At 43.4% G+C, this 24,034-nt stretch overlaps 1 protein-coding gene across 6 annotated transcripts in view; it reads right to left on the bottom strand.

Moving 5' to 3' along the window:
• The window catches only part of SH3KBP1 (SH3 domain containing kinase binding protein 1), a 228,142-nt gene extending 205,406 nt beyond the window's left edge, over positions 1-22,736 (bottom strand). For 2 of the 6 annotated variants that reach the window (XM_052794262.1, XM_052794259.1), the window contains exon 1: positions 22,256-22,735. Coding sequence is in view for 3 of the 6 variants with exons in the window: in XM_052794258.1 (XP_052650218.1) it covers positions 18,504-18,513 (10 nt within the window). In the remaining 3 variants the exon portion in view is untranslated. Of the gene's footprint in view, positions 1-18,503; positions 18,529-22,255 lie in introns of those variants that run through there. The other 4 variants (XM_052794258.1, XM_052794256.1, XM_052794257.1 and 1 more) reach the window with 3 other exon arrangements.
• Positions 22,737-24,034: the final 1,298 nt, after the last annotated feature.

Genomic DNA, 24,034 nt, shown 5'->3' on the forward strand with positions numbered 1-24,034 from the left:
CATGCTGACTACTCCCAACAAGCTGCTTCTCCTTCATATGTTTGGAAATGGCTTCCAGGATTATGAGTTCCATCACCTTCCAAGGGGTCAACATGAGGCTGACCAGCCTGTAGTTCTCAGCAAAAAGAAGGCTTCTTGCTCTCCCTGAAGACAGGAGTTACATTTGTTTTCTTCCAGTCTTAAGGAAACCCTCCCAATCACAATGACCTTTCAAAGACTATCAAGAGTGGCCTCTGAATATCAGTTACCTCCCTCAGCCCATACCTCAACAGGGCCATGGCCTTGCACATGTCCAGTTTGTTTAAATATTCCCTAACCTGATTCTCCTCCACTGAGGGTAGGTCTGCCTTGCCCTGGACTTTCCTACTGGTTTCAGGGTCCTGGGATGGCTGAAGGCCAGTATTACTATTAAAGACTGAGGTGAGTAAAGCATTAAGTACCTCTGTGACAAGCCCTCATTCCCATTCAGCAGGAGGACCACACTTTTCCTAGTCTTCCCTCTTGCTGCTCATGCACCCATAAAAACCTTTCTTGTTGCCTTTCACATCTGTACTGATTTCGGCTGGGATAAAGGTAATTTTCTTCATAGCAGCTCGCATAGTGCTATGTTTTGTATTTGTGACCAAAACAGTGTTGATAACACCCAGATGTTTTAGCTGTTGCTGAAGGGTGCTTACACAGCCTCAAGGCCTTTGCTGTTTGTCACGGTGCCCCAACAGCATGTAGGCTGTGGGTGCAGGAGAAGCTGGAGGGGACACAGCCGGGACAGCTGACCCCAACTGACCCGAGGGATATTCCAGACCATATGATGTCATGCTCAGCGTATAAAGCTGGGGGAGGAAGGGGGTACATTTGGAGTTATGGTGTTTGTCTTCCCAAGTCACCGTTACGTTTGATGAAGCCCTGCTTTCCTGGAGATGGCTGAACACCTGCCTGCTAATGGAGAGTAGAGAATTAATTTCTTATTTTGCTTTGGTTGCACGTGCAGCATTTGCTTTGCCTATTAAACTGTCTATCTCAACCCACAAGTTTTCTCACTTTTACCCTTTCAGTTCTCTTCCCCATCCCTCTGTGGGGGAGTGAGCAATCAGCTGTGTGGGGCTGAGCTGCCCACTGGGGTTAACCCACAACATCCCTCACCACATTCAACTCCAGGTGGGCTTTGGCTTTCCTAACCCCGTCCCTGCACACACAGACATTATCTCTACCTTTTTCCCAGGTCACTTCTCCCTGCTGTCACCTCCTGTACTCTTTACGTTTGATTTTTGTCAGGAGCTCCTCCTTCATTCATGAAGGCATCCTACCACCTCTGCTGGTTTTCCTGCTTGTCAGATGGACCACTATTGAGCTTGGAGAAGGTGATCTCTGAAAACCAACCAGCTCACCTGGATCCCTCTTTTCTCCACAACTGTCTCCAGTGGGATTCTTCCAAGCAGAGTCCTGAACAGGCCAAAGTCTTCCCTCTTCAGGTCCAGGGTTGCAATCCTGCCTTTTTTTGTTTGCCAACCAGGTCCACTGCTTCCTCATAAGATTGTTGGTCATCCTCTCCCTCCCCCATCATTACTATTTCAAAGGTCTCCTCACCTCGTTCACCAGCCTGTTAGCAAAGATACTTTTGCCCTACTTAGGCGGATCCTATCTTTTCCAAGCAATCCTCAAAGAGGGTCTCATGATCATAAAACTAAAACTCTGCTGCTGACACCAGCTATGCAACCAGCTGTTACCCACAGCATCTGTCCACTCACCCTCACACCCTTCCCTCTCACCATAAGGATCAATGAGAAAACCACCCAGGCTCCCGTGTCCTTGACCATCACCCCAGAGGCATATAGTCACAACTGATACTTTCCAGACCACTCCTGGCAATATGATTGAAGCCTACATGGAAGAGCAGCAGGGGACAGCAGTCTGAGGGCCAGACAAGCCTTGGCAGTCTTTCCACAACGTTCCAGATCCAAGCCCCTGGCAAGCAACAAGCCTCCCTAGATGACAGGTCAGGTCAGCAGATCGGAGTCTCCACCCCCCACAGCAGGGAATTTCCCTACTATTACCACTTGCCATTTTTTCCTGGTGCTCCTGCATGGCTCAGATTTAGCCAGCTTGGGTGCTTCACTAGATGGAGCACCCAGGCCCTCAGCACCTATGAGAGCAATGAATCTGTTCTGTAACTGCAGATCTCGAGGTGAAGCAGGAGCCTTCCTCCCAGTGTCAGATGTTATAAACTTCAGGCTTCCAGACTTGCCATTCTGGGTGTCTCCAATCCCACTCCAAGAGGCGCAGACTCTGTCTGCCCTTCATTCAGGAAAGTTGGGGGTTTGGGCTCTTGAAGCCTCAGGGACTTGGAGAAGATCTGGAAAGCCCAACCCTTTGAGCTCAACCATCCAACCAATTTTCAAACAGACCTAGCTGCCCCGCAGCATACCACCACAACTACCGAGCCATGCCACACCACCTTTGGCGGAGTCTCTGGACCCCTTCGGTGCCAAGTGCTTCACAAACCAGAGAATCTGTTGAACTTGAACTAACCATTCCAGTTAGGGAAAATACCAAAAACAAAAAAGGAGACATATTTCTAAAATATGAACTAAAGCCCCCCAAAATAGCACTGTTATTATCCACATATGCATACTTTACCCTAGAATAACCACTAAAATTGGTTCAGAAGTTGTATTTACATGATAGCTCTCCAAAGACTACTGGATTCAGGCTGCAGCACCAAGGTACACACACTACTTCAAGTCTCACACCAATGAAAATTCCTATCTCCACAGAACACAACAGCACTCAGGCTCAAAAAAAAGCAAAATTCAGACTATTTAGCAGGGTATTTCCAATTTGGTTGAACCCCAGGAAAGATCTTTTGAGAGCAAGGCCCTGTATCCTTCATTTTTAAGCAGCCTATTAGGATGCACTTGCTCTCAGGACTCAAAGCTTACACATTGCTTTTTGTACATGCCAAGCCATTTCTCCTCCTTACTTAGGAAGCTTTTAAATCCTATTCCCATTTTGCTGTGGATGCAATTACATACTGCTTTGCTCTGAGTTCTCCCTAAGCAACCAGGAGGTGGTTAGAGACCTGTAACGGGGAGATGGCAATGGAGCAGGGATTCGGGCTGGCTCCACCTGCTGATTCTTCAAACACTCCTCAACATTCAGACTGCAGCAAGACATACTGAAGGCAGGCAAACAACTCTCGCGCTAAGTCCTATGTTTTAAAAGACTTCTAAGTGCCTGTTGCTGTGCTTGCAGTTTTTCCCTAAGAAGGCTGTATAACGGACATGATTCTTGACAGTTTTGTGTTCTTATTATGTTCTCTCTCTTATGAGGAGAGACCAAAAGGTTGGACAGGGCTGTTGAGGTGACTCTACAGCTGCTTGGGTAGGCTGGAGGCACTGGAGTTACCTCCCTGAAGTTTGTCTGCCTTGCACCAATCCACATACAGGCAGCTGCAGCTGTTCAACCACCTTTGTTTTAGTGGAAGTTTGATTAAACAAACAGAAAAACCCTTTACTGTGCAGGGTCTTCCCTGTCTGTAAGTTTCCACTTATTAAAAAACACATATAAATATTTTTAAAAGCTGTCTCCTCTCAGAGAATTTGATTACTATAACATAAGTCTGTGTAAGCTGTCAGAGACACATAAGTCACCAAAAATGGACCACACAATCAAGATGTTTATAAACCCTTCAAAGGAAACCAAGAGCAAGCTTGGAAAGAGGAATAAGCACACCTAACAAATGTGCAGATTTGTGACAAACTGATGGGAACGTACTTCTGAGATCACTCAAAATTCTCATTTATCACACTACTGAAGCTTGCAGAGCATAGAACAGTCTAAAAGTGCTTTATAATTTATAGGTCCATGGAGTTGCAATTTTTAAATCAACCTCATTTTCATGGAAGCTGGACTGATACTAGAGACAACACTGATCCACATATGCTAGAAAAAAGCAGATCTGAGTTTTGCTCCACATCTGCAAGTACAACATACCTCATTCCGGAAGTTTTGTGCTGGATTTCTCCTCAGGAACTAGACTAAAACAGTGTCCCAGTTTGCACAATGCTTTATGATGTGAGAAAACACTCCACGGACAGTGAGCTCAAACCAATTTTATCTGTTAACCAACAAAGGCTGGTCTTAGGCCCAGCTCTGCCAAGGTAAACAGCTTGTTACATTAACAGCCAAAACCCAAATCCCTTTTCAGCCAAAAGCAAAATAAAACGGGGAAAATTGGGGCAAACAGATCTGGCTTCTCTTTTTGGTGCATTTTTCTTCAAAATATTGTAACCCATGATGCCTGAAGGTCAAACATGCCCCAGCTTGCAAACGCTAGCTATTAGACTCTTTCTGTTGGAAGAAGGCATTTTTCATGTTAAGAATAAAATCCAATATCAAAAGCTATTCAACTTATTTTTATCTAAAAGGGCAATGTTCATTCTCATGCCAACACAGTCAGCTGTTCCCAGCCTTATATTACCATCAATCCAAATTGTAACATAAAAACTCATGAAACACAATCAAAGCTAGTTATTACCAACCCTGCTGGAGACTGGCACAGTACAACTCATTACTGCAATGTCAGGGACAAAGACTTTTTTAATTTAATGGTTAGTAGTTTGGGTTTAAAACACAAAATTTGAAGTGTTAATGGTATGAACCAGGAATTGAAATGTAACCTCTCAGCTATATTTAAAATAAGCATATCTGGAAAAAAACCCGTTGATTAAAAGTTCAACTGTTCCCACCTTTCATTCCCCAAATTAGTCTTACATATACACATGAAATTATATTGTTGACAATTATAAACATTTTTCCTATTGATTAGTTTGTTTCCTTGCCACATTTTAAATTACAAGTAAAATCTAATCTCTTAAAACTGACCTAGTCAGAATAAGCATTTCTTTAATAATGCCACCAATATTTAAAGACAGAAGTGTCTCAGTTTATGCTGTTTTCAATTACTGTACAGTGTCTTTCCAAGCAAGAAATGAATCAAGAAAAGAAACAAAGATTTGCTACTGTGCAACAAAAACTATGTTATTAAATCAGCTCCTGGTGACATCTGAAGCGTGTAGGCACAATGGAAATGTTACTAACGTCTTTGGCACTATTCCACCCAAGTAACAGCATCCATATGGCAACCCCACCTTCTGCAGCAGCGTGGTTTCACACACAAAAGCAGACCTTAAAACTAGTATATACAGTTAGACATGGCAGTCAAAGAGTTAATAGCTTCTCCACTCTTAAGTTTTATGTTTTCACTTTTGTTAGTCACTCAGCTTCATGTGAATGATAAACACACGTTGCATTGGCTTAGCCCAAAAAAACAGAACTGAAACTAGACAAACTACCTTCAAATCTTCTACACTAAAGCTTTAATTTAAAGTTCAAATTACATGTCCAGAGAAGAGAGTGCAACAGAGCTTTTCTCTTTTGCATAAAGATAACCGTTCAGAAGTAACAAAGACTTAACAGCATGGACAGGCATCACATAACAACCCTACTCTTATGTCACACTCTGCATAAGCCTCTACAGGAAGGTCTCAGTGACTACAGTAGGCTTCATGTTCTCTACCACCTACAGTAAATCGATCCAATTATCAAAACCTATTAATCAAGAAGTTGGAATGTGTTGCCTTTCTGTTACACCATATTTCCCTTATAAAACAGTTACAAAGATTCATTTGGTAGCAAATACTTAATAGTTTATCAACATTTTCATTATAAGTACGTTTTATAACAGGTTAACAATCTGGCCATCAAATTCCACCTGCCTCAAAACTTGCTAGACAAGGTCTTACTTCAAATGTGCTGTTCTGTTTGAAAGACCTAGGTACAAACTGGTGAACATACTATGCTTTTTTTTAGTGCTTATGGGCATAGTTTACAAAAAAAAAAAAATTAATCAGTATTTTTGCTCTACAACAGGTTGCAATAAAATTCTTAGTAGAACATTAGGAGCCACCAGGAGGGAAAAGATCAGTATCTTTTATTAGACCAAATGACAAAGCATGACTTACATTCTGAACTCAAACAAAAAAAACCCCAAACCAAACACCAAACTACATTACATTCAATTGTGCTGGTTTCCTAGCCTAGACCTGGAGGGCCAGAAGGCCTGAAGACCAAATATGACCTAGAAGGCCATTGTTTTCTGGACTCTAGGAACACTGAGCAGCTGGCAGGCCGATCACATGTGGGATGCTGTGGTACAAATATGTTTGAGGGAAGAGGAGGGAGATAGATTCACATATTGTCTGGCAGGATTTACTACAGTTGGCACAGCACTGATGAAAGGGTAATGCACTGGTGTAACCACTGAATGCCCATCTGCGGCTCCAAAAGTCCTTCCTATCCAAAACCATCACAACTATTGCAGGCATCGTGCTATAACTTCTCTATGACAATTATAACTAAATGCTTGTTAGCATCTGGGAAGGAGGAAGAGTTCAGACAATGCTCTTCTACCAGAGAACAAAATCATCTGTAGTTTGTAAGGACTCAACTCTCTCAATGTCCTCACACTTTATAATTCTAGATGAAGGAGCCACTGAACAGCCCTTTGAGGCATCACTCTACCAAAATGGAAATGCCCATTGCTGTGTACTACCTCTGAAAGGCACACAAAAACCAATAAAATAAAATTAATAATAATAACAATAATAATAATAAACCCACTAACTTTACAGTTTAAATGTAGATTGCAACTGGGATTTTTAAGAAAGCATAAGCTCTTAGTTTTGTAGCACGTCTGTGGCAGAAAAAAAAAAACTTAAACATTTTGTATCTGCTTGATTGCATGCAATTATTGAAGAACCATAATTTTCTTGAAAAATTAATTCCAAATTTTCTTCATTTTTAAACATTTTTTCTTTTTGCAACACTTACTATCAGGAATAATACTCTCTGTTAAAAGTATTTGCAAGGATTCAGCTTCATGAAAACGAAAAGCTCAAGAGGGAGGAGAAACCAGTAGCAGAAGGAAAACCTGTACTATTCAATCTTCAAGAGGTTAAATCCATGGTACATGATAAACAGCAGCTCCTCTGCTAAGACAACAGCTTTCAGTTTACATTATATTTTCCTATTTCCCTTTCGAAAACAATGGGAGGGAGCTAAAGGTCACAGTCCTACAATAGTATCTTCACTGAATCGCTCCGGCAAAGAGCAGTGCTGTCACAGAAGGGGCGACCGAAGTCATACTGCACGTGGACCTCTTTATGTTATCGTCCCAGTCCCTCCCACAGGCCACAAATGCCGTCCGCCCAACTTGCACACTCGTCGGAAACCTAGTAGGCAGCCACGGAGCACTTAGGACAGATGGGAAGCGTTCACGCGTACGCACACACGCAGGCACAGAAACAGAGGAGCTGTGCGGAGGACCCCAACCCAAACCTAATTTGGAGGACAGAGCGAACGCTTGGCCTAGGGCTGTCCTGACGTGACTCTTCTCTGGGCAGCAGCAGAGCTGAAGCCACTCCAGCTGACAGAACGCCCGAGCTGTCCTCCAGGAAAAGAGGAGAGCTAGTTTTCTGGTTTTCAAAGGGGGATCGGTATGCTTGGTTCCAGCTTTTAAAAAACACAAACACCAAGTTATTCTAGTGGAATTCGCCCAGCAGGACAAGGAATACTTTATATTCCAGCTGAGGCATTTGGTATGACCACAATTCAACGCAAAAATCTTGCATTTACAGTTAGGTAAAGAACAACAGGAAGTCAGTGCCTTTGTATTTCTGTATATACGTGGGGCGTTTCCATATAAAATACGTATCTCATAGCAATTCTGTGGTAAACAACTTCAGGCAGGTACTTCTAATAAACGTTATGAATTTGTTAAGCTTCTCTTAGGCCTATCACAGTAGTTGCCTCTCACTGAATTTATTGTATCACACTCCTATCTCCAATACAAACTTTTTAAACAATATGCCAAAGCACATCTGGTCATCAGAGATGTTCACACAACTATGGAGTAAGCAAGGAAAGAAAAGATCATTGTGGTAGTTCTAAATGGCAGCAGTTATATCTGTATTCCCAAAGGCTCCCTTATATGCCACTTTGGATCCAACAATACCTGTTAGATTTTATTGGGCCAAGTCTCCTTAACCCTTTTGAAAGGAGATTGCATAGATAATATTCGGCATTCATGTGACTAGCAGTCTAGGAAGCACTTGTATTCCACGAATTAATTAATCTCTTCCTGCAGGGCAAAGCGGTCCTTCTGCCTCTGACAACAAACTGCTAGAATCAAGACTGTTGCTACTGAAAGAGATTAATTTTACTGTAATTCATTGGTTCTATCAACCAAAGTACCTCTCAACTACAGCAGATGCTCCCAGTATACAGCATTCACAAACTTACTTTTGATTCACATGGTCATCAAGTTCATAGACGATGCGCGTTGCGTTAATCTGTAACTGCAGTAATACAGTGCCTCTTAGAGGCAAAACTGTCTTGAGAGTTGGTTCACTTGTTTTAACATTGTTCTTCCCCTCAGATACTAATGCACACAGGAAGCCATCCAGAAGACATGGAAGACATTAGATTCAGAGGGAAACATTTAACATCATCTTAACATGAGTTCCTGCCTCCTCCAAAATCCATAAAAATAATTCAAAGTTCTGAAAAGTATAAAGGATTATACCCATTGCTGAGATAAATAGGAAAGAGGACTGTAACTTAAGCTAAGCAAAGACAAATAATTCCCATTTGACAAACTATATATATTCATAAAAACTTGTAAGTAATGCTACTTTTGTGGTTTCTAAATCACATTCTCAGACAACTGAGAAGCTAGGAAGGATATTAGTTACTTCTTCAGAGCAAAAAGGAAGAAGATTACTTACAGCTAAATATAGCTAAAACTATATACAAAATTACCAATTTGCTAAATTCATAAGAATTGCTACCGAATGAATGTATCAACAAAAAAAGGAAGCAGGATAGAAAAGCTGATGCCATGAAAGTAACTGCTGTTGAAGATTACTCAGAAGTACTAGTCCAGTATAACTGCCACATGATTCTAGTCCCCAAGCTGCCTTGATAATATTTGTAGATTTTGATGGATAGGCACTGAGGTGGAAGGTCAAATAAATTAAAAAAATGGAAAGCCAGGGAACAATTACCTTTTCAGTGATATGATGTACCATCATTTAACTCCCAGGAACATGAGAAGAGGTTGTGGTCAACAATTTGTTCACAATCTTCATATTGTGTACTGCATAGCGTTTAATCATTAAAACTTCAGAACTTCTACAGCAGTAACATTCACCTAGTCTCATTAAAACCAGACTAGAAGCATGAGCGTAATTATGAATATGATCTCAGATGAGCTTGGAGGTTTTCACTATAGATGCCTAAGCTGTTACTATCACCACCATCTTTGCCAAAAGTAGTAACCCTTTTGCACAGGAGGAGGATGGGGAGAATAGGACATACTCCTCTGCTTCTTAGCCACATTTGCTTGAAGTACTGATAAAAATGGGTTTATATCAAGTAACTAGACTGAGAAGTGGTGCAGATACATCCTGTTGTGCTATTCCTGCTGTTGGAAGTGGTAATACAGCCAAAATCCTTGGACTGTGTTACAGCTCTTCGCTGTGTAATGCCAGCTGCAGACAAACATGGTGTCTTACAATAATTTCAAAGCTCTGTTGTTTTCCCTCAGTTTCATGGAATTCTATTATTTTTAAGACAGCGGCTGCAAAACATTTACCCTGGCAGCAGCTCTTGTGATTCGACCCATCAAACCTTAAGACTACAAACGAGTGCCATGTTTTAACTGATGCATTAGAAACTGTCACGAAGAGATGTGTTGTACAACAGTGAGAACCTGGACTTGATGTAGAAGAGAAATAATCAGCTTTTTTATTTTTTTCTTCTAGCCCTCTTTTACATAAATCCAAGCGTTTCAATCTACAAAACTTTGCATTCAGAGGCAGGTCAGGCCCAGTATGGAACCCCTCAGCAGTTTTGTAATTTATAAGCCAAATGAAAGGACACTTACTATCGTGTTTGCACACACAACAGATTGTCAGGCATTACAGGAGTTACAAAAGCTATGTGTGTGCTGGGGCTCATAGCTCCAAGTGCAAGAGTTCAGACCACAGGTAATTTGCATTTCACCACTATGGTCCAATACAAGATTTACATGCCAGCATTAAACCATCTCCACTAACCTTTAGATCATACTGAAAAATAGCCCCAAATCACCTAAGTTGTTAAAAAAAAAAACCTAACTTGCTCAATTATGTGAGCAACAATGGAAGGTAGGATAGGAGTGTTTGGAGGAAGGACACATTTGATTAAAATAACACCCTTACCATCCACCAACATCATATTTTTTCTTGATTAATAAAGAAGTCTCATAAGACCGCTGCTCATAATCCTTAGCAACTTGGTTTTTTTACATCAGATTCTTTTATTCTCCTTCAAACGGTGGTAAGAGCAATAGTGCTGGAAAAAAATGCTGTTCTAGAAACAGAAATTACTACATATAAAGATTTACAAGTTCCAGACAACCTTTGGACAAATAAACTTAACTATCATATCAGACAACATGTGTTGACTCTGTGCATTAAAAAGCTTTCAAATTTCAATTTTAGAATTCAGGATGCAATTCTGGAGAAATAAGTTTTAAATGGTATGTTTAATGCCTCTCTTTTCTCAGCTCAAATCAGTTTCTGCAGGTAATTTCTTCTGGATGTCACAATAAATGGAATTCACAAACTAACATACTTTTTTTTGCTCTTATGAACAAAAATGTTCTCACATGACAGCCATTAGCTTCTCTGTTTTGCTTTCACGGTGCTTTTCAAAATCCCACGTGTCAATTAGGCCTGGGCAAGGAGGCACTTCCATTAACATTTTTTATTTTCATTTTCTCTTAAGAGAAATCCTCTGGATTTTGAACACAGCAAAGCCTTTCAGAAAGCAGAGGTTTCACGCAGGAAGACACAGCTCTTCTAACAGGTATCTCTGGTAGCAGGTTAAAGAACTCAAGAAGTCTCCACCTGAAAAAACACTCACTCTCACTTCCAAGAGATCTTCCTTAACATTTATGACTAGAATAAACATCCAAAGAGGAGATACTACACAGAGCTCCTCCTTAGAAGAACAATCCTGAAAGCAAAAACTGCTGTAAGCCAAACAAGTACATCTGAAAGTTTGCCACTGACTTTCATTGCGAGCAAGACCAGCTTGTGACCCGATGACAGCATTGCTCCAACAGGGAATTTGAGCCACTGTGTGCTGGTTGAATGCGAACGCTCCGCAGAGCTGCGTATGGAGCGCAAGCACAAACAATAGTCAGCATTTAGACAGAAGAGCCCACTGCTGCACTGAGGATGTGGGGAGAAAGAGGAGGAAGCAGCAGGATGGAGCTCTGTGGAGCCCAAGTAAACATCAACAGAGGCAATGAACCCTATTGTTTTATAAGTAATTATTCTTCTGACAACCTCCTCCTCCCATCCACCCCCAGTTACCAACACTGGTACTGTCTGGAACAGAACAAAGCATGTGGACAAGGAAGCGACAAGACGACAGATTCTATTCAAGATGAGTAGAACCTCCTCAGATGCTGGCACAGAATCTTTCTATGGCATCCAAGAGGCAGCGTGCAGGTTAAAACCATACAACCAAGAGAACTAGAGAGGACAGAAATAATGCTGTCACTGAATGTTATCTGCCTTGACCACTTCTTCCAAGGCTAAGCAGAAAGCTCTACTCCTCCCTCATCTAAGAAAAACGTTCCTGGGCTCCATCCATTTGAAAAATCTTCTAATGACCTTCCCTGGTTTCCAATGATCCAAGCTCTTGGAGCTAAAGAAATCAGAAGCCAAAACTAATGCTACATTCCAGATGGTCTAGAGAGGCAAAGAGAGAGCATTCCTTGCATTTAAGATCTCTGCTTTGTAAGGCTGCATTTACATCAGCTCCTTGGTTCTGGTTCTTGAGAGAGACACTGACAGACTTGAACAGACAGGAACTGAAATACTACTTAAAATAGCAACATCCTGCTTTTAAGTTCTCTGAATTAAAAAACATTAGAACTTCAGCATTTGGCTTTGCCAACTTCCACAACCTGTTCTTCTCCACACACCAAAGGCACCACTCTTCCATCAGAAAATATCAAAAACGTGGCTGGCAAAACACAATGTGCAACACACACCTCAGCATTTAACTTCCAGGGTACCAATTCAGACTCTGAAAAAACTCAGCAGACTAAAGCAATAGTCTCTAAAAGACAGTCCCTCTCCTTCCTGACGCGGTGTTTATGGGATACCAGCTGAAGGCTTCTTGTTTCCCTAATTCTGAGGCAAAATTCATAAAGGACCACCCACAATTTTGCTGTATTCCACACCAGATTGTCTTCAAAATTTTGTAGATCTTTGCATCTTAATATAGGGAGTTTTGAGACTGTGTAAGTGAAGTATATAGGAAAGTTTCCTAAAAAGAGAAGTAGTGCACTTGAAAGACAGAGGAAAGAGAAGGAAAGATGAATTTGACGGAAGTGTATGAGAAAAGATGACAGAGCATCAGGTATCTGAACAGGGGGGAAAAAAAAAAAAAAAAAGAGCATCTTTCCTAGAAACAGGTGAGAAAGAGTGATGTAGATTTATTTTAAACAACCCCCCCCCAAAAAACCCAACCAAAACGAACCCAAGCCAACAACAAAACACAACTTACAAGGGGAAAGAAGCATACATGCACTTCTATAAGTGATAGGAAGAGGAGCAACTGCTTTCTGACAGAATGAGGTGAAGGAACGAGAAACACACAGGAACAAACAAGACTGTTTTCTGCACAACTGTGAACAAACTATCAAATATATTATGGAGGAATACATATTAATAGATCCCTCATGACTCCGGAACCAGCGCAGACGACTTTGAATTGTCAAACCATAGTTCATAATGAACTAGATGGCATCTTATCTCAATCTTCCATGAGCCACAGTCAGATAATTGAGATGTCAGCTAATCAAAAGCACTATTTATAGGTGCTTCACACACAAAAATTGTAGTCTTTAAAATAAGTAGCATGCTTAATGCAAATCAAAGCGAGCAATTCTGAAAGGCAGTATGAGATGACAGAACAAAGACCATTCAAGCTGACCTCAGTGGTCCAAATAAAACCAAGTGTATTTCAACTGTTTGTAAATGCACCTAAATAAAGGTATTTGATGAATGAAGTGATCAGCAGATCCAATGGACTTTAATATAAAGTTTCAAAGAAAATAAAGATCTTTCCCATTTTAGAAGAGATTATTGGACGGAGGAAGAAATAGCAGCTGTCCAGGCAGATGAACATTAAAATCAATTGTAACCAAAGACGACAGCAACAGTAGCAGTGAGATTTCTCTCCCAGTTGAAAGACTGTTTCTTGCAACAGAAAGAGCTGATCTTCCTTGTACAAATGAGGCTGTTCAAAGGTACATTTCTTTTCATCACACAGGACACCCAGTTCAAGCCTTCAGCAGCACTCAGTCAAGCAAGGACGAAGTCATAGTAGGTACTTTTTTCTGCTCTATGAAGACCTTCCACCAATAAAACAGCAGTTAACTAAACTGGATTAACCACACTCAGAAACCCCTCTATTAAATACATGCTACCTCTATGAAGTTGGAGCGGTTTTATACAGATATAGCTGGCCTTGGCTCACTATGACCAACAAGACTCATAGACTGCTACAAAAAGAAGCAACTGAGAAGCTGGCCAAATGTATAAGCTAGCTAGCTAAAATCCAATGAAATCCACAAGTTTTAGTTCTGTGTCAGCTGAAAAATTAACTATGTTGTTGAAGTTACTAACAAAAATAGCTACAAAGAACACATTTCCAGCATTAAGAATACAGCAATTAACAATGAAATCAAAATAAAAAACAGTCCAGTATCAAACTGAGATTAGTGACTGAACTAGTTAAATGATCAGCTCAATGCAGCAAATGGCTTAGAATCTTAAAATGAGATCAAACTTAAATGTTACCAGTTCCATTAAATAAAAACACAACAAAAGCACAGAAGTGTATCAAAATCATTCAAATCTACTAGTTGGAGCCCATTTAAACCATCTGACTTCAATATCAAAATATTTAAGTCTGAACCAACTCTCAATTTCAAGATTGCATAGTGATTAACCTTTTCTTTCCCACAAGCAATCTAAAAACACAGCAACGTTTGTAAGCTACCAATCCAGTGCTCTCAACAACTGTTGGCAGCTTGATGTTTCCTTGAACAAAAAGTAAAACTGAAGAATAAAGCGTGGTGCGTGCCATTAAGGAAAATGTCTTTAATACCATGAGGGCCCACAAATTTGCAGACATCTCCTGTACTCTTCTGGAACTGGTATTTAAATTTCCATTATATCAGCAAGTGAAGTTCCACACATTTCTTGCTATCAGACAGGCCTTCACATGGTACGTTTTTCTTTTCCCAGTTAGTAGGACGATACCCTGCCTGGAAGTGCTGGTGCTCGCTCTCAGGTGTTCAGAAATATCCATGGTCACAAACCGTTTGATCATGCACTCAAGGCAAGGCTTCTCAAGCTTAACCTTGACTAGAGGGCTTTACTCCCTGCACCCATTTCTCCTTCCTTTCCCTTTGCCCAGTCACTTAAAAGCTGATGGAAACAAAGTTAAGTTCTTCTAGGGTTTGGGGGTTTTTTGGTAGGAGTTGTTTGAGGGGTTTTGGCTGGTTTGTGTGTTTGCTGTTCTTTTAAATCTGATAGTTTAAGCAGGAAAGTTGGATATTTGTATTCAACAAACACTGCAGTTCTGCAGTCTCGCTGAAATACAGTACCCAGACTATTTCATAGGAAATTAAGATGCTCTTGCCTAGAGTGAAAGGTCTTGATATTTCTCCATAAAGCGGTTGATGACAATAAGGACACATGCATAAGAAATGGCTGATGAAAAAGAAAAATATCCAGGTAATCAGTCTTCATCCATAAAACATTCAAATACTGTTTATAAATAAGCACCACCACTCTTCAAAAGCAAGACATTAATCCTTACATTTGGAAACATAAGGCCAAAGCTAAACCACTTTTTTATAAATGTTCTGAATTTGACAGCAAAAAGTTTTTTAAACCTTTTCATAATGAAACCCCAAAATAAAGGCATCTTTTTCTGGACATACTTTGGAATTTCTGGTGTGCCCTTTTACAGTTGGAAAGAGACAGAAGAGCATTAACAGCTCAATAAGAGGTTGGTGAGACCTCACAGAAAAAACAGCAGGAATGAGAAAAACACTGAAAAATTAAGCCGAGGTCTTACTGCTTGCCAGTTTTGTATCTGCCACAAGGATAGCAAATTTTCAGTGCTGCACAAGCCTATCACAGAAAAAAAATCCCCTCTGCCAAGTTACCAGAGTATTAAAAATGTTTCTTGCCAGTGGTGAGCATGAATCAGCAACCACAGAGGGAGGACATATTCGATTTAAACCTGAGATGAGAGTTCTCAAAGAATGGTTTTACATTTTGCCCAAAAATGAAAAGTTCTGTACGTGTACATTTATACCCTAATACTTCTGCTACCTTTAACTAAAACCTTTATAAATCTAGCTATGTGGAAAGACAGTGCTACATACAAAGAGAGTCAGGCTGACACGGGTAGTCAATACAGCACAGAACGGCACCAGCAGTTGCACTGACCTCCAAGAACTTCTTTCCACAAAACCAAACCAAAACAAACAGGAAAACACCCTGAAGTGATTTTTGTGTGTGTTTGTTTTGAGACTTCATTATCAATAAAAAGCACCAACATGTTGCTTTGTAAATTAACAAGCAAGCTGCTGGAAACTGCAAGTGGAGGACACAACATGACATGGGGATTTCTATTTTGCTGGGGTTTTTCTGTTGGTTTTTGTTGTTTGTTTGTTTGTTGTTTTTTTAAAGACAGGTCGCATAAATTCATTTATTACAAATTACTTGTGGGACACAAAACACTTAATTTTTAAGTATGGGCAGTGTGACCACTGAAAGCTAATTAAATACTGAAAGCTAATTAAAATTTTGAATGGTTTGGGTTGGAAGGGACCTTTAAAGATCACCTAGTCCAACCCTGCTGCCATGGGATCAAGTTGGGCCTTGGCTTGCAACACACGCAACGAATCTATATAGACATTTTTGAAAAAGCATTAGTTCCCTGGGGAGTTGCGCACAAATGCTGACTTTGGTCTTCAAATAAATTAATAGACTTACTTACACTGTTTTTGGTGTGAGCTGCTTTCAACCATCAGAAGTGATTTAGCTGCACAGTACGAAAGAGTGAGGAGGAGATGAAAAGGAACTTTTTCCTTCTATACAATACTTCTAATGAAATTCAAAGGCAGAGTTCAAAAGGCACAACTTTATACCGATGCTACAGATTAATTAGAAGTTAAGGATATTTTCCTCATATAACTGCCCAGCTTTCTATACTGCATTATCCTTGCTGCTGAAGAGAATTGTTTCAGCACTGACATAATTTCTGATCCACAACTCTATAGACAACTCTTCATCCTAAAACAGAAGCACAAATTCTCAGTGACACCCCCAGTGGAATACAAACTGCTATAAGAACGAGAACAAAGACATCCTTTCCCCCTCCACCGCTCATCATCCAGGATGCTCTTTTCTCTAAGGCAAAGTTATGTTAGGAGCAAAGCATGGCTGAGACATCGCAACAGTCATCTCGCCATACAGCTTCTAAGCGGACATTACCACTGCATTCTCAAGAGCTGGTTTCTACTGATGCTTCTCGATTGTCAGTAATAAAAAGGGGGGGAAAAGTCAACTCCATTTGCTAATACAATCCCTGACTACTGAACCGCAGTATTGCATATTCCCTCACACACGGGGACTTAAGGCTTTTATTGTGTTTCCTCTCTGTGTGAAGCAGACTGTCAGCAATTACTTTTACATTAGCTGAATTACTGAATCTTGATACTCATCTCCTCTCTCGTTCCCCTCCCCCTAATATATTCTTTCATCATTCCTCAGTGTACAGAATGGAGATATGCCCTACAGCTACTTCCTGCTTTTGCATCCAAGGAAAACATCCACTCCCTGGTCCAGGATCTTGTATTCTGTGATTTAAAAAAAAAAAACAACCAAAAAACCAGATAGGAACCATACAAAATCCATCATAATTTTTTATGAGCTTGCTCTGTAACAGCAGTATCAGGGCAAAACAACAGATACTACCTCCGTGGCTGTTTTCTCGCCTTTGATCCCATCAGGGCTAACCTGCTTTTAGCACTTCAGTGACCTCTAACATTTCAGACCTGAAATTTCAGCTGCTCATTTCACATTACCAAGGTCTCCTTTTTCTCCTCCTAACACATGCGTCCCTTCCCCTTCAAGTGGGGAAGGAGTCAACGCATTATCTACAAGGTCAGTGCTGATCTGCTGTATGAATTCTGATACACTGCTAGTAGAATGATTACCAGCAGTATTCTCAAAAAACCCCCTCTAACATCCAGTGAATAGCAATTACAAAAGAAGCAATCTGAATGACATTACAGATAAATTGTACATATTGCATTAGAAGCAGTTTAAACAGAAATACGTACACACTCAATATCAAAATAAAACTGCTTCTCAAGAAAGTGTTTTAATTATTACATACAATTCCTTAAAACCAGGGAGAAAAAAATACCTTTTCTAGCAGCTCTACCATAATTTTCTACATAGGAATCTTTGATTAGTACAAAAAGGAGCAAGAATTCTGCTGTTTTAAGAAACCATCTATTTTAAGTATTCTCTTCTTTACCACACTTTCTGATCTAAAAGCAACAACACACAAAAACGACTGCGCTGTCAGAAATTATTTCCATAATCTTTTACGTATACACACATATTTATGTATTTTATATATCTTGATTTTAGACCCCTATCTTGGTCCATTTAGAAGGCAGCTCTGACAGCCTTTTATGACAGAAATGCCATTATCTCTTGATTTCTAGGAAAAAAAGCTTTATGCCAGATATTTTTGTATGAAATTTTATATAGGCTACTGAAAATATTTTATCACAGTTTATGAAAACTCCACTTGAACTCAGACCGTGAAGACATTCACAGGCTGTATAAATATTGTCACCAAACAACAGGAAATCGGATCCTGAACAGCTCCAATGCAACCTGCCTTGTTGTGAGAAACAAACCTACCAACGAGAACAAAAGAATTAAAATGAGTAACACCCCATATGAGGAGGAGAATAAAGACTTTTTTACAGGTTGGGGAGGATTTTTACACAACATTTCCTATATAAAGCCACTTTACAGCTGTTTAACCTTATTAAAAAAAAAAAAATTGAAGTGAAAAAAAATCACGTAATCATCTTTCTTATGATTTTTCCTTATTCAGCTGAAACTGTTCAACTGTTTTCAAGGATGACAAGAATGACACATGCTATTCCTATATAAAAATGTCTTACAGCTATTTTGCTGAAAGGCTCCAAAATCTCCACCATTTTGGAGAGGGAATTCCTCAAAGAGTAGTCAAGAACTACAAACACACACACCTACCGCCTTCCATGTGTGATTTATGCAACTTCTGCTACACCCAGGCCTCAAAAACGCTTCGTTTTACATAGGAGCGTAGAGTTGTTAAGAGTTTACCAGCTAAGGTCCCCAGGGCTCCCGCTGCAGCGAGCACTCTCCAAGTCACACCACGGGGCCAAGCAGAAGTTTTGATGCAAGCGCAGCTCTTGCTGGCTGGAGGTCAGCGTGGCCCCACGTGCAGGAAATGTGCTCAGAGTGCTCCCGCTGCTGATGCTTCGATAAGAGAGAGGGTCAGAGAGGAAGTGGCATGTCTGAAACGCGTAAAGAGAAGTACAGAGGGGAAAAAAAGATAAAAAGGTAGGGGTTGACGAGGGAAGCAGGGCAGAACTTGAGGGCAGGGGATTGAGGAGGATTTGGAAAGGGACAAAAAAAGAGAATTAAGACAGGGGAAAAACAGGAAAAGGGACTGCAACTGGTACAGAACAATCCGACTCTCCCATAGATTCAAATTTTTTTTTATTACATTACTTCTTCCTGTAACATTCCTTTGGTGCATACAAACTAGCTGCGGTATTTCACAGCACAGCATCTTTGCCAACTGCTAATGTAAAGCCATGCAGACAATAGTTGTCTGCCAGTATCAGTAACCTAACCGGTTCGAAGGGCACGAAACTGTCTCTGGATCCAAACCCCTAAACATGGCGACAGCAGAGGTGATCAATGTGATTTCACATAAACAAAAGCAACGTATCCTCTCTTCCCCTTTCCCAACAGAAAAGCTTTAACAATACCTTGAAAAATTTTAAGATGAAAAAACATTGACGATGAAAGTGTTTATTTATAACCTGGTATTTACAAGCACTATGATGAAGGCTTCACCTGCCTGGCTTCATAGCGGTATTATTACATAGGACCCATACCTCATTTAATGTACTAAACTGTCTGTGCTTGGAAGACGAGCAAAGACTGCACAGCAGAAAAGAAGATCTTCCTTCATCTACTGCAGAAGTTGGAAGGTGTGTCTCGGCTGACGTAAGGAGCTGCACAACGTCAGTTGTCTTGTGATGATGGCAGTTAAAACTCTGCTTTCTAGAATCAGACTTGTACTCTTGTATTTTCTAAATTTGATAAGCAGTACATTGCAAACCAGTTCTTCCCCAAGCAGCTACCATGCCTCCTTCTTACTTTGTTTTCTGGACCTCCAACTTCAGGAGGACAGTCTGATACGTGGGCATGTGAAGCTCTTGCAAATGAGACTGAGGAGTCCTCTAACCATATGCAATCCTAAGTAGTCTTAAAATAAAGCAGAACAAAACAAAACAAACCCGAAAGCAACAACAAACAAACCACCCCCCCGCACACACAAGTCCCTGCAAAACACCACCTCTTCATTTCTCAGACATTTAAGGAGGGGGACCAAGCTTGTTCCACTGTATTCACAATTGCCTTTAAGGTCTTTGCCTTACCGCCCTTTTATGTTTAGAGAACTACCACCATTATTTCACTCAACTCTCCTGACAAGTCCGTTCCATGTGTAAATTAATTCACTTTAAGGTACTCTACCTATAATGTCATAGAAGAGCTCATAAAACATCAATAAAGCTGTATTTCTTATAAGGTCTGGGGTACGTGCTGTAAAAAAGCTTGGGGCCACACACTGAACTTTAAGATACGCATATGTGTAACATATACACACGTATAGATGCACAGGGTTGGACTAATAACAATATGCAGTGCCATAAAGAAAATTTAAATGGTTAAAATGGAAGGCATACAAGTAATTTGAAACGTTAAGAATCTTAACAGTGTAGCACATATAAAGAATTCACCTCTTCTGCATCTAAAATATCTTTCAAAAATGCTGACAATGTTTTTAATAAAACTCTGTTTTCGTTTGATATCTCCTAGAAAGATTTTGTTTTCATACTACTCATATCTTCACTTCCTTGCACAATTTTTCTATTTGTTTTTAAACTACAAGAATCACTTACCATTAAAGATACGAACAGCAATGAAACCATATCTACCTTCCCTCCACTCCCATTTTGCAAAAAAAAGTCTGACTGAAATGACAGTGATTTGGGAAAGTCATTATCCAAATGAGCTTTAAAGAAGCCAGATGTACACTATCCTGGCCAGCCCAGGGGAAGGAAGGGTGGGTAAAAGGGAAAAAAAAGATGGCCTTCACTGCTAAGTTACAGTATTCACAAGCCTTTCTAGAGCTCTATCAGCGCTTCACAAGTCCTTTATCGCTTTCCTTAATCTTTTGTACTGCGAAGCTAAAAAAAGGCTAATATTTGGACTACGGGTTAAGCAGAAATCAGAAAAGTCTTATTGTATCGCAACAGAAAGTTACTAAGAAATGAACGCACCGAGAGAGGGTAAGAACACAAAAATAATACTAAAAAAATGATTTCTTGTGACATGCCCTACTAAAGGCAGATTCTGCTCCGTTCAGCAGTTATAAACCCTCGACCTCGTTGCAGCACTACGTCTAAAATCTTATCTGTTGCCGCAGAAGGCAGAAGTTGAGAGCTGCGTTAGTTAGCGAGCTGGCAAACCAACCCTAACGGAGTCCTCTGCGATGCACCCACTTACACGTGGCGGTCTGGGATGCTGGCCCACTGTCAGCAGCATCAGAGTTCACCCAGATCGATGCAGCTGCATGAGCTGCCTGGGGATGAAGCGAGGCGTTTCAGCCTGAGCTGGAGGACTAACCGAAAGTCAATAGCGAGGAGCTGATGCTTCATCTTCTGACACGCAGGTACGGCAGCTCTGACAGCCTCGCTCAGACAGCACCCCGCAAACTAACCTCTCGAAGAACAAAGGGGTGATTTTTATTTTTTTTTCTCCCCCCCCCCCCCCCCCCCGCTACGTTCCCAAGGCCAGCGTATAACAACAGGTATAAAAACCGTGCGAAGCGCCCGCCCGCCTAACGCGCTGCATTCCGTCCTTTCGGCCGTGCCGCCCTCGGGCCCCCCCCGCGGCCCAACACCGTTTCAGCCCGGCGGGCAGCGGCGGGGCCCGGGGACACCCCCCCACGCCGCTGCCTCCAGACCTGCCGTCCGCCGGGGACAACCCCGGGGCTGCTGCTCCAGCGGGCGGGCGGTTTCTTTTGTTCCCTCCATCCCGCCGGGCACCGCACACCGGGACGATTCGCGCAGAGACACGGACACCCGGGCACCCCCCCCGCCGCCGCCCAGGTAGCGGGCTCAGCCCCTTCCCGAAGCCCGCGGGAGCCACCTCACGGGCAGCGGCGCAGCTCAACGGCCCCAACCGCCGCCCCCTCGCGGCGGGGCGGCCCGGCGCCCTCCCCTCAGCGCTGCCCGCCGGCTGCCTCCCTCACCGCCACAGCCCCAAGGAGCGCAACCTGCGCGCCCGGGGCGGAGGTTCCGCGCTCCGCCTTCTCCTCCCCGCCGCCGCCTTCTCTCTCTCCGCCCGGCCCGCCGCCACCACCACACCCCGGGCTGCCCTGAGGGGCGGGAAGGCGGGGAGGCCGGCCAGCCGGTGCACCGGAGGGCTTGTAATCCTGTCAGCCCCGCTCGGGAATCACCCACCCGCGGCAGCCCCTCGCCCACGCTAAACCCCGACCCCCTCCCCGCCTAGTCACATGAAAACAATTACTGACTCGGCCGGGGGAGCAGAAGTTAAAAGCCGTGAGGCGGAGGCTGGCGGCCCCCGGCCCTCCGCCGCGGCGGCGGCGACGCGCACCCCACCCGCCGGGCGGGAGCCCCGGTCAGCGCCGCCAAACTCGGAGCTCGGCGGCTGGAACTCACCCATTTATGTCGAGCTGGGTTTTAGCCTGGCGGCGGAAACAGGCTGAAAGTTTGAGGCGGCTGGCCGCGGCGAAGGCGGGGGGGGAGAGAGAGAGAGAGAGAGAGAGAGAGACACAGCCGGAGCCGCCGCCGCCGCGGCGGGAAGGAGAGGAGGCTGCTGGCAGAGCCGCTCCCTCCTCCGGCGGCCGCCGCTCTCAGCACCCGCCGCAGCCCGGCTGCATTCTGCGTCCTGCTACCAGCACCCCGCCTTCCCTCAGCATAGGGATGCGAACGGGTTTTAAAAAAAAAAAACAAACAAAAAAAAAAAGAAGAAATCAGGCGAGGCAGAAGGGGCTCAGCCCTCCGCTCCTGCCAGCCACCCGCGTCCCCGCTGCCGCCGGGCAGAGCAGCCGGGGAGCAAGCGCGGCCGAGCCCTGGCGCGCCCAGAGGCGGCTGGCTGCCGAGCCGCGGAGGGGGTGGCGGGCGTCTTTCCCCCGCCGGCCGGTGCGAGGGGACGAGGAGCAGCCGGCTCTCCCCGCCGCTGCTGCCGCCGGAGCGAGCGGCGCGGCTCGGCTGGGCGCTGCGGGAAGTGTCGCGAGACTGCGCCACAGCCGCTGCGCCGCCGGCAGCGGGGAGGGAGGAGCGGGGCGGCGGGTCCCCGGCGTGGGCAGGGCCGGGGCGGGGGAGAGGGGAGCCGCGGCCTGCCTCCTTCCCTCTCAGGCCGGGAATCGCCAGCCGGGTACGGGGAGGCGGCGGGGGGCTCGGGTAGGGGAGGGGGCTGGCCTTATGTCGGGGCTTGCGGGCACCGTCTCTGGGAAGCGGGCGGCGGGACGGGCGGGTACCTCAGAGTCCTGCCTCAGGGCGGACAGCCCTCACTGCTGCGGGCCGCCCCCGGGGCTCTGCTCCCACCCCGCGAAACGCGACGGCAGCTCCGCGGGTGCCCCGCGTCTCGCCCCGGCCCCGGCCCCGGCCCGTGAGGGAAGGCGGCGGCCCCGGCCCGTGAGGGAAGGCGGCGGCCCCCGGCCGCACCGGAGGGAACCGCCACACTCCCTCCCTCCCCAAGCCCCTTTCCAGGCTTGGCTGTGGAGAGCGGGAAGGAAGGAGAGGAAAACAGACAAAAAGATGAGAGGAAGAGGGGCTTTTTTGGCTTGGTGGTGGTGTCTCGGAAAAAAAAAAGAGCGGAGTCACACGGGAGCAGCTGATTGTTCTTTTCAGGTATTGCAGGAAGGTGAGAAACACGCATGCTACAGTAAAACTGAGCGAGAGCGCGTTTCTGGACAGAAGGGCACCTGGTGAGGCCGCCGGAGAGCCTTCTTCAGAGGCAAGTCTTCTCATGCAGGCAAAGACCGTGAGAAAAAAAACCTACTCCAGCAGCAGAGGAGAAGAGCAGATTAAAAACTATATAACCTGGTATAAAAAGATAAAAGAATAGGTAACATCTTTCACAGCACAAGCACCTTCGATATTAATGAAAGGTTCAGCAAAAAAAGCTTGTTCTAACCTCAGGTGGTTAATTCAGGTAGGAAGACAGAAAACTGCCAGTAACATAAGGGATAAGATTTTTGTACTCCTCCTCCTCCCCCTGCTTCCACCCACATACAAGAGAGTTTATTTGAAAAAACGTTTTCGGAGGTTAGAAATGTGTAAGAGAATAGACATCCTGCCAGGCGGCATCTGGCTTCTTGGCTATGAAAATCCACATTTTCGAAACTGTGACAGCGGTGAACTGTTTGAGAGAAAATTAGAGGAGTTTAACCTATGAGAGGCTTAAGTATTTACACAGAATTCCTAATTCTTGAC

Source organism: Harpia harpyja, chromosome 8 (genome assembly GCF_026419915.1).
Source record: "Harpia harpyja isolate bHarHar1 chromosome 8, bHarHar1 primary haplotype, whole genome shotgun sequence".
NCBI classification, from domain to species: domain Eukaryota; kingdom Metazoa; phylum Chordata; class Aves; order Accipitriformes; family Accipitridae; genus Harpia; species Harpia harpyja.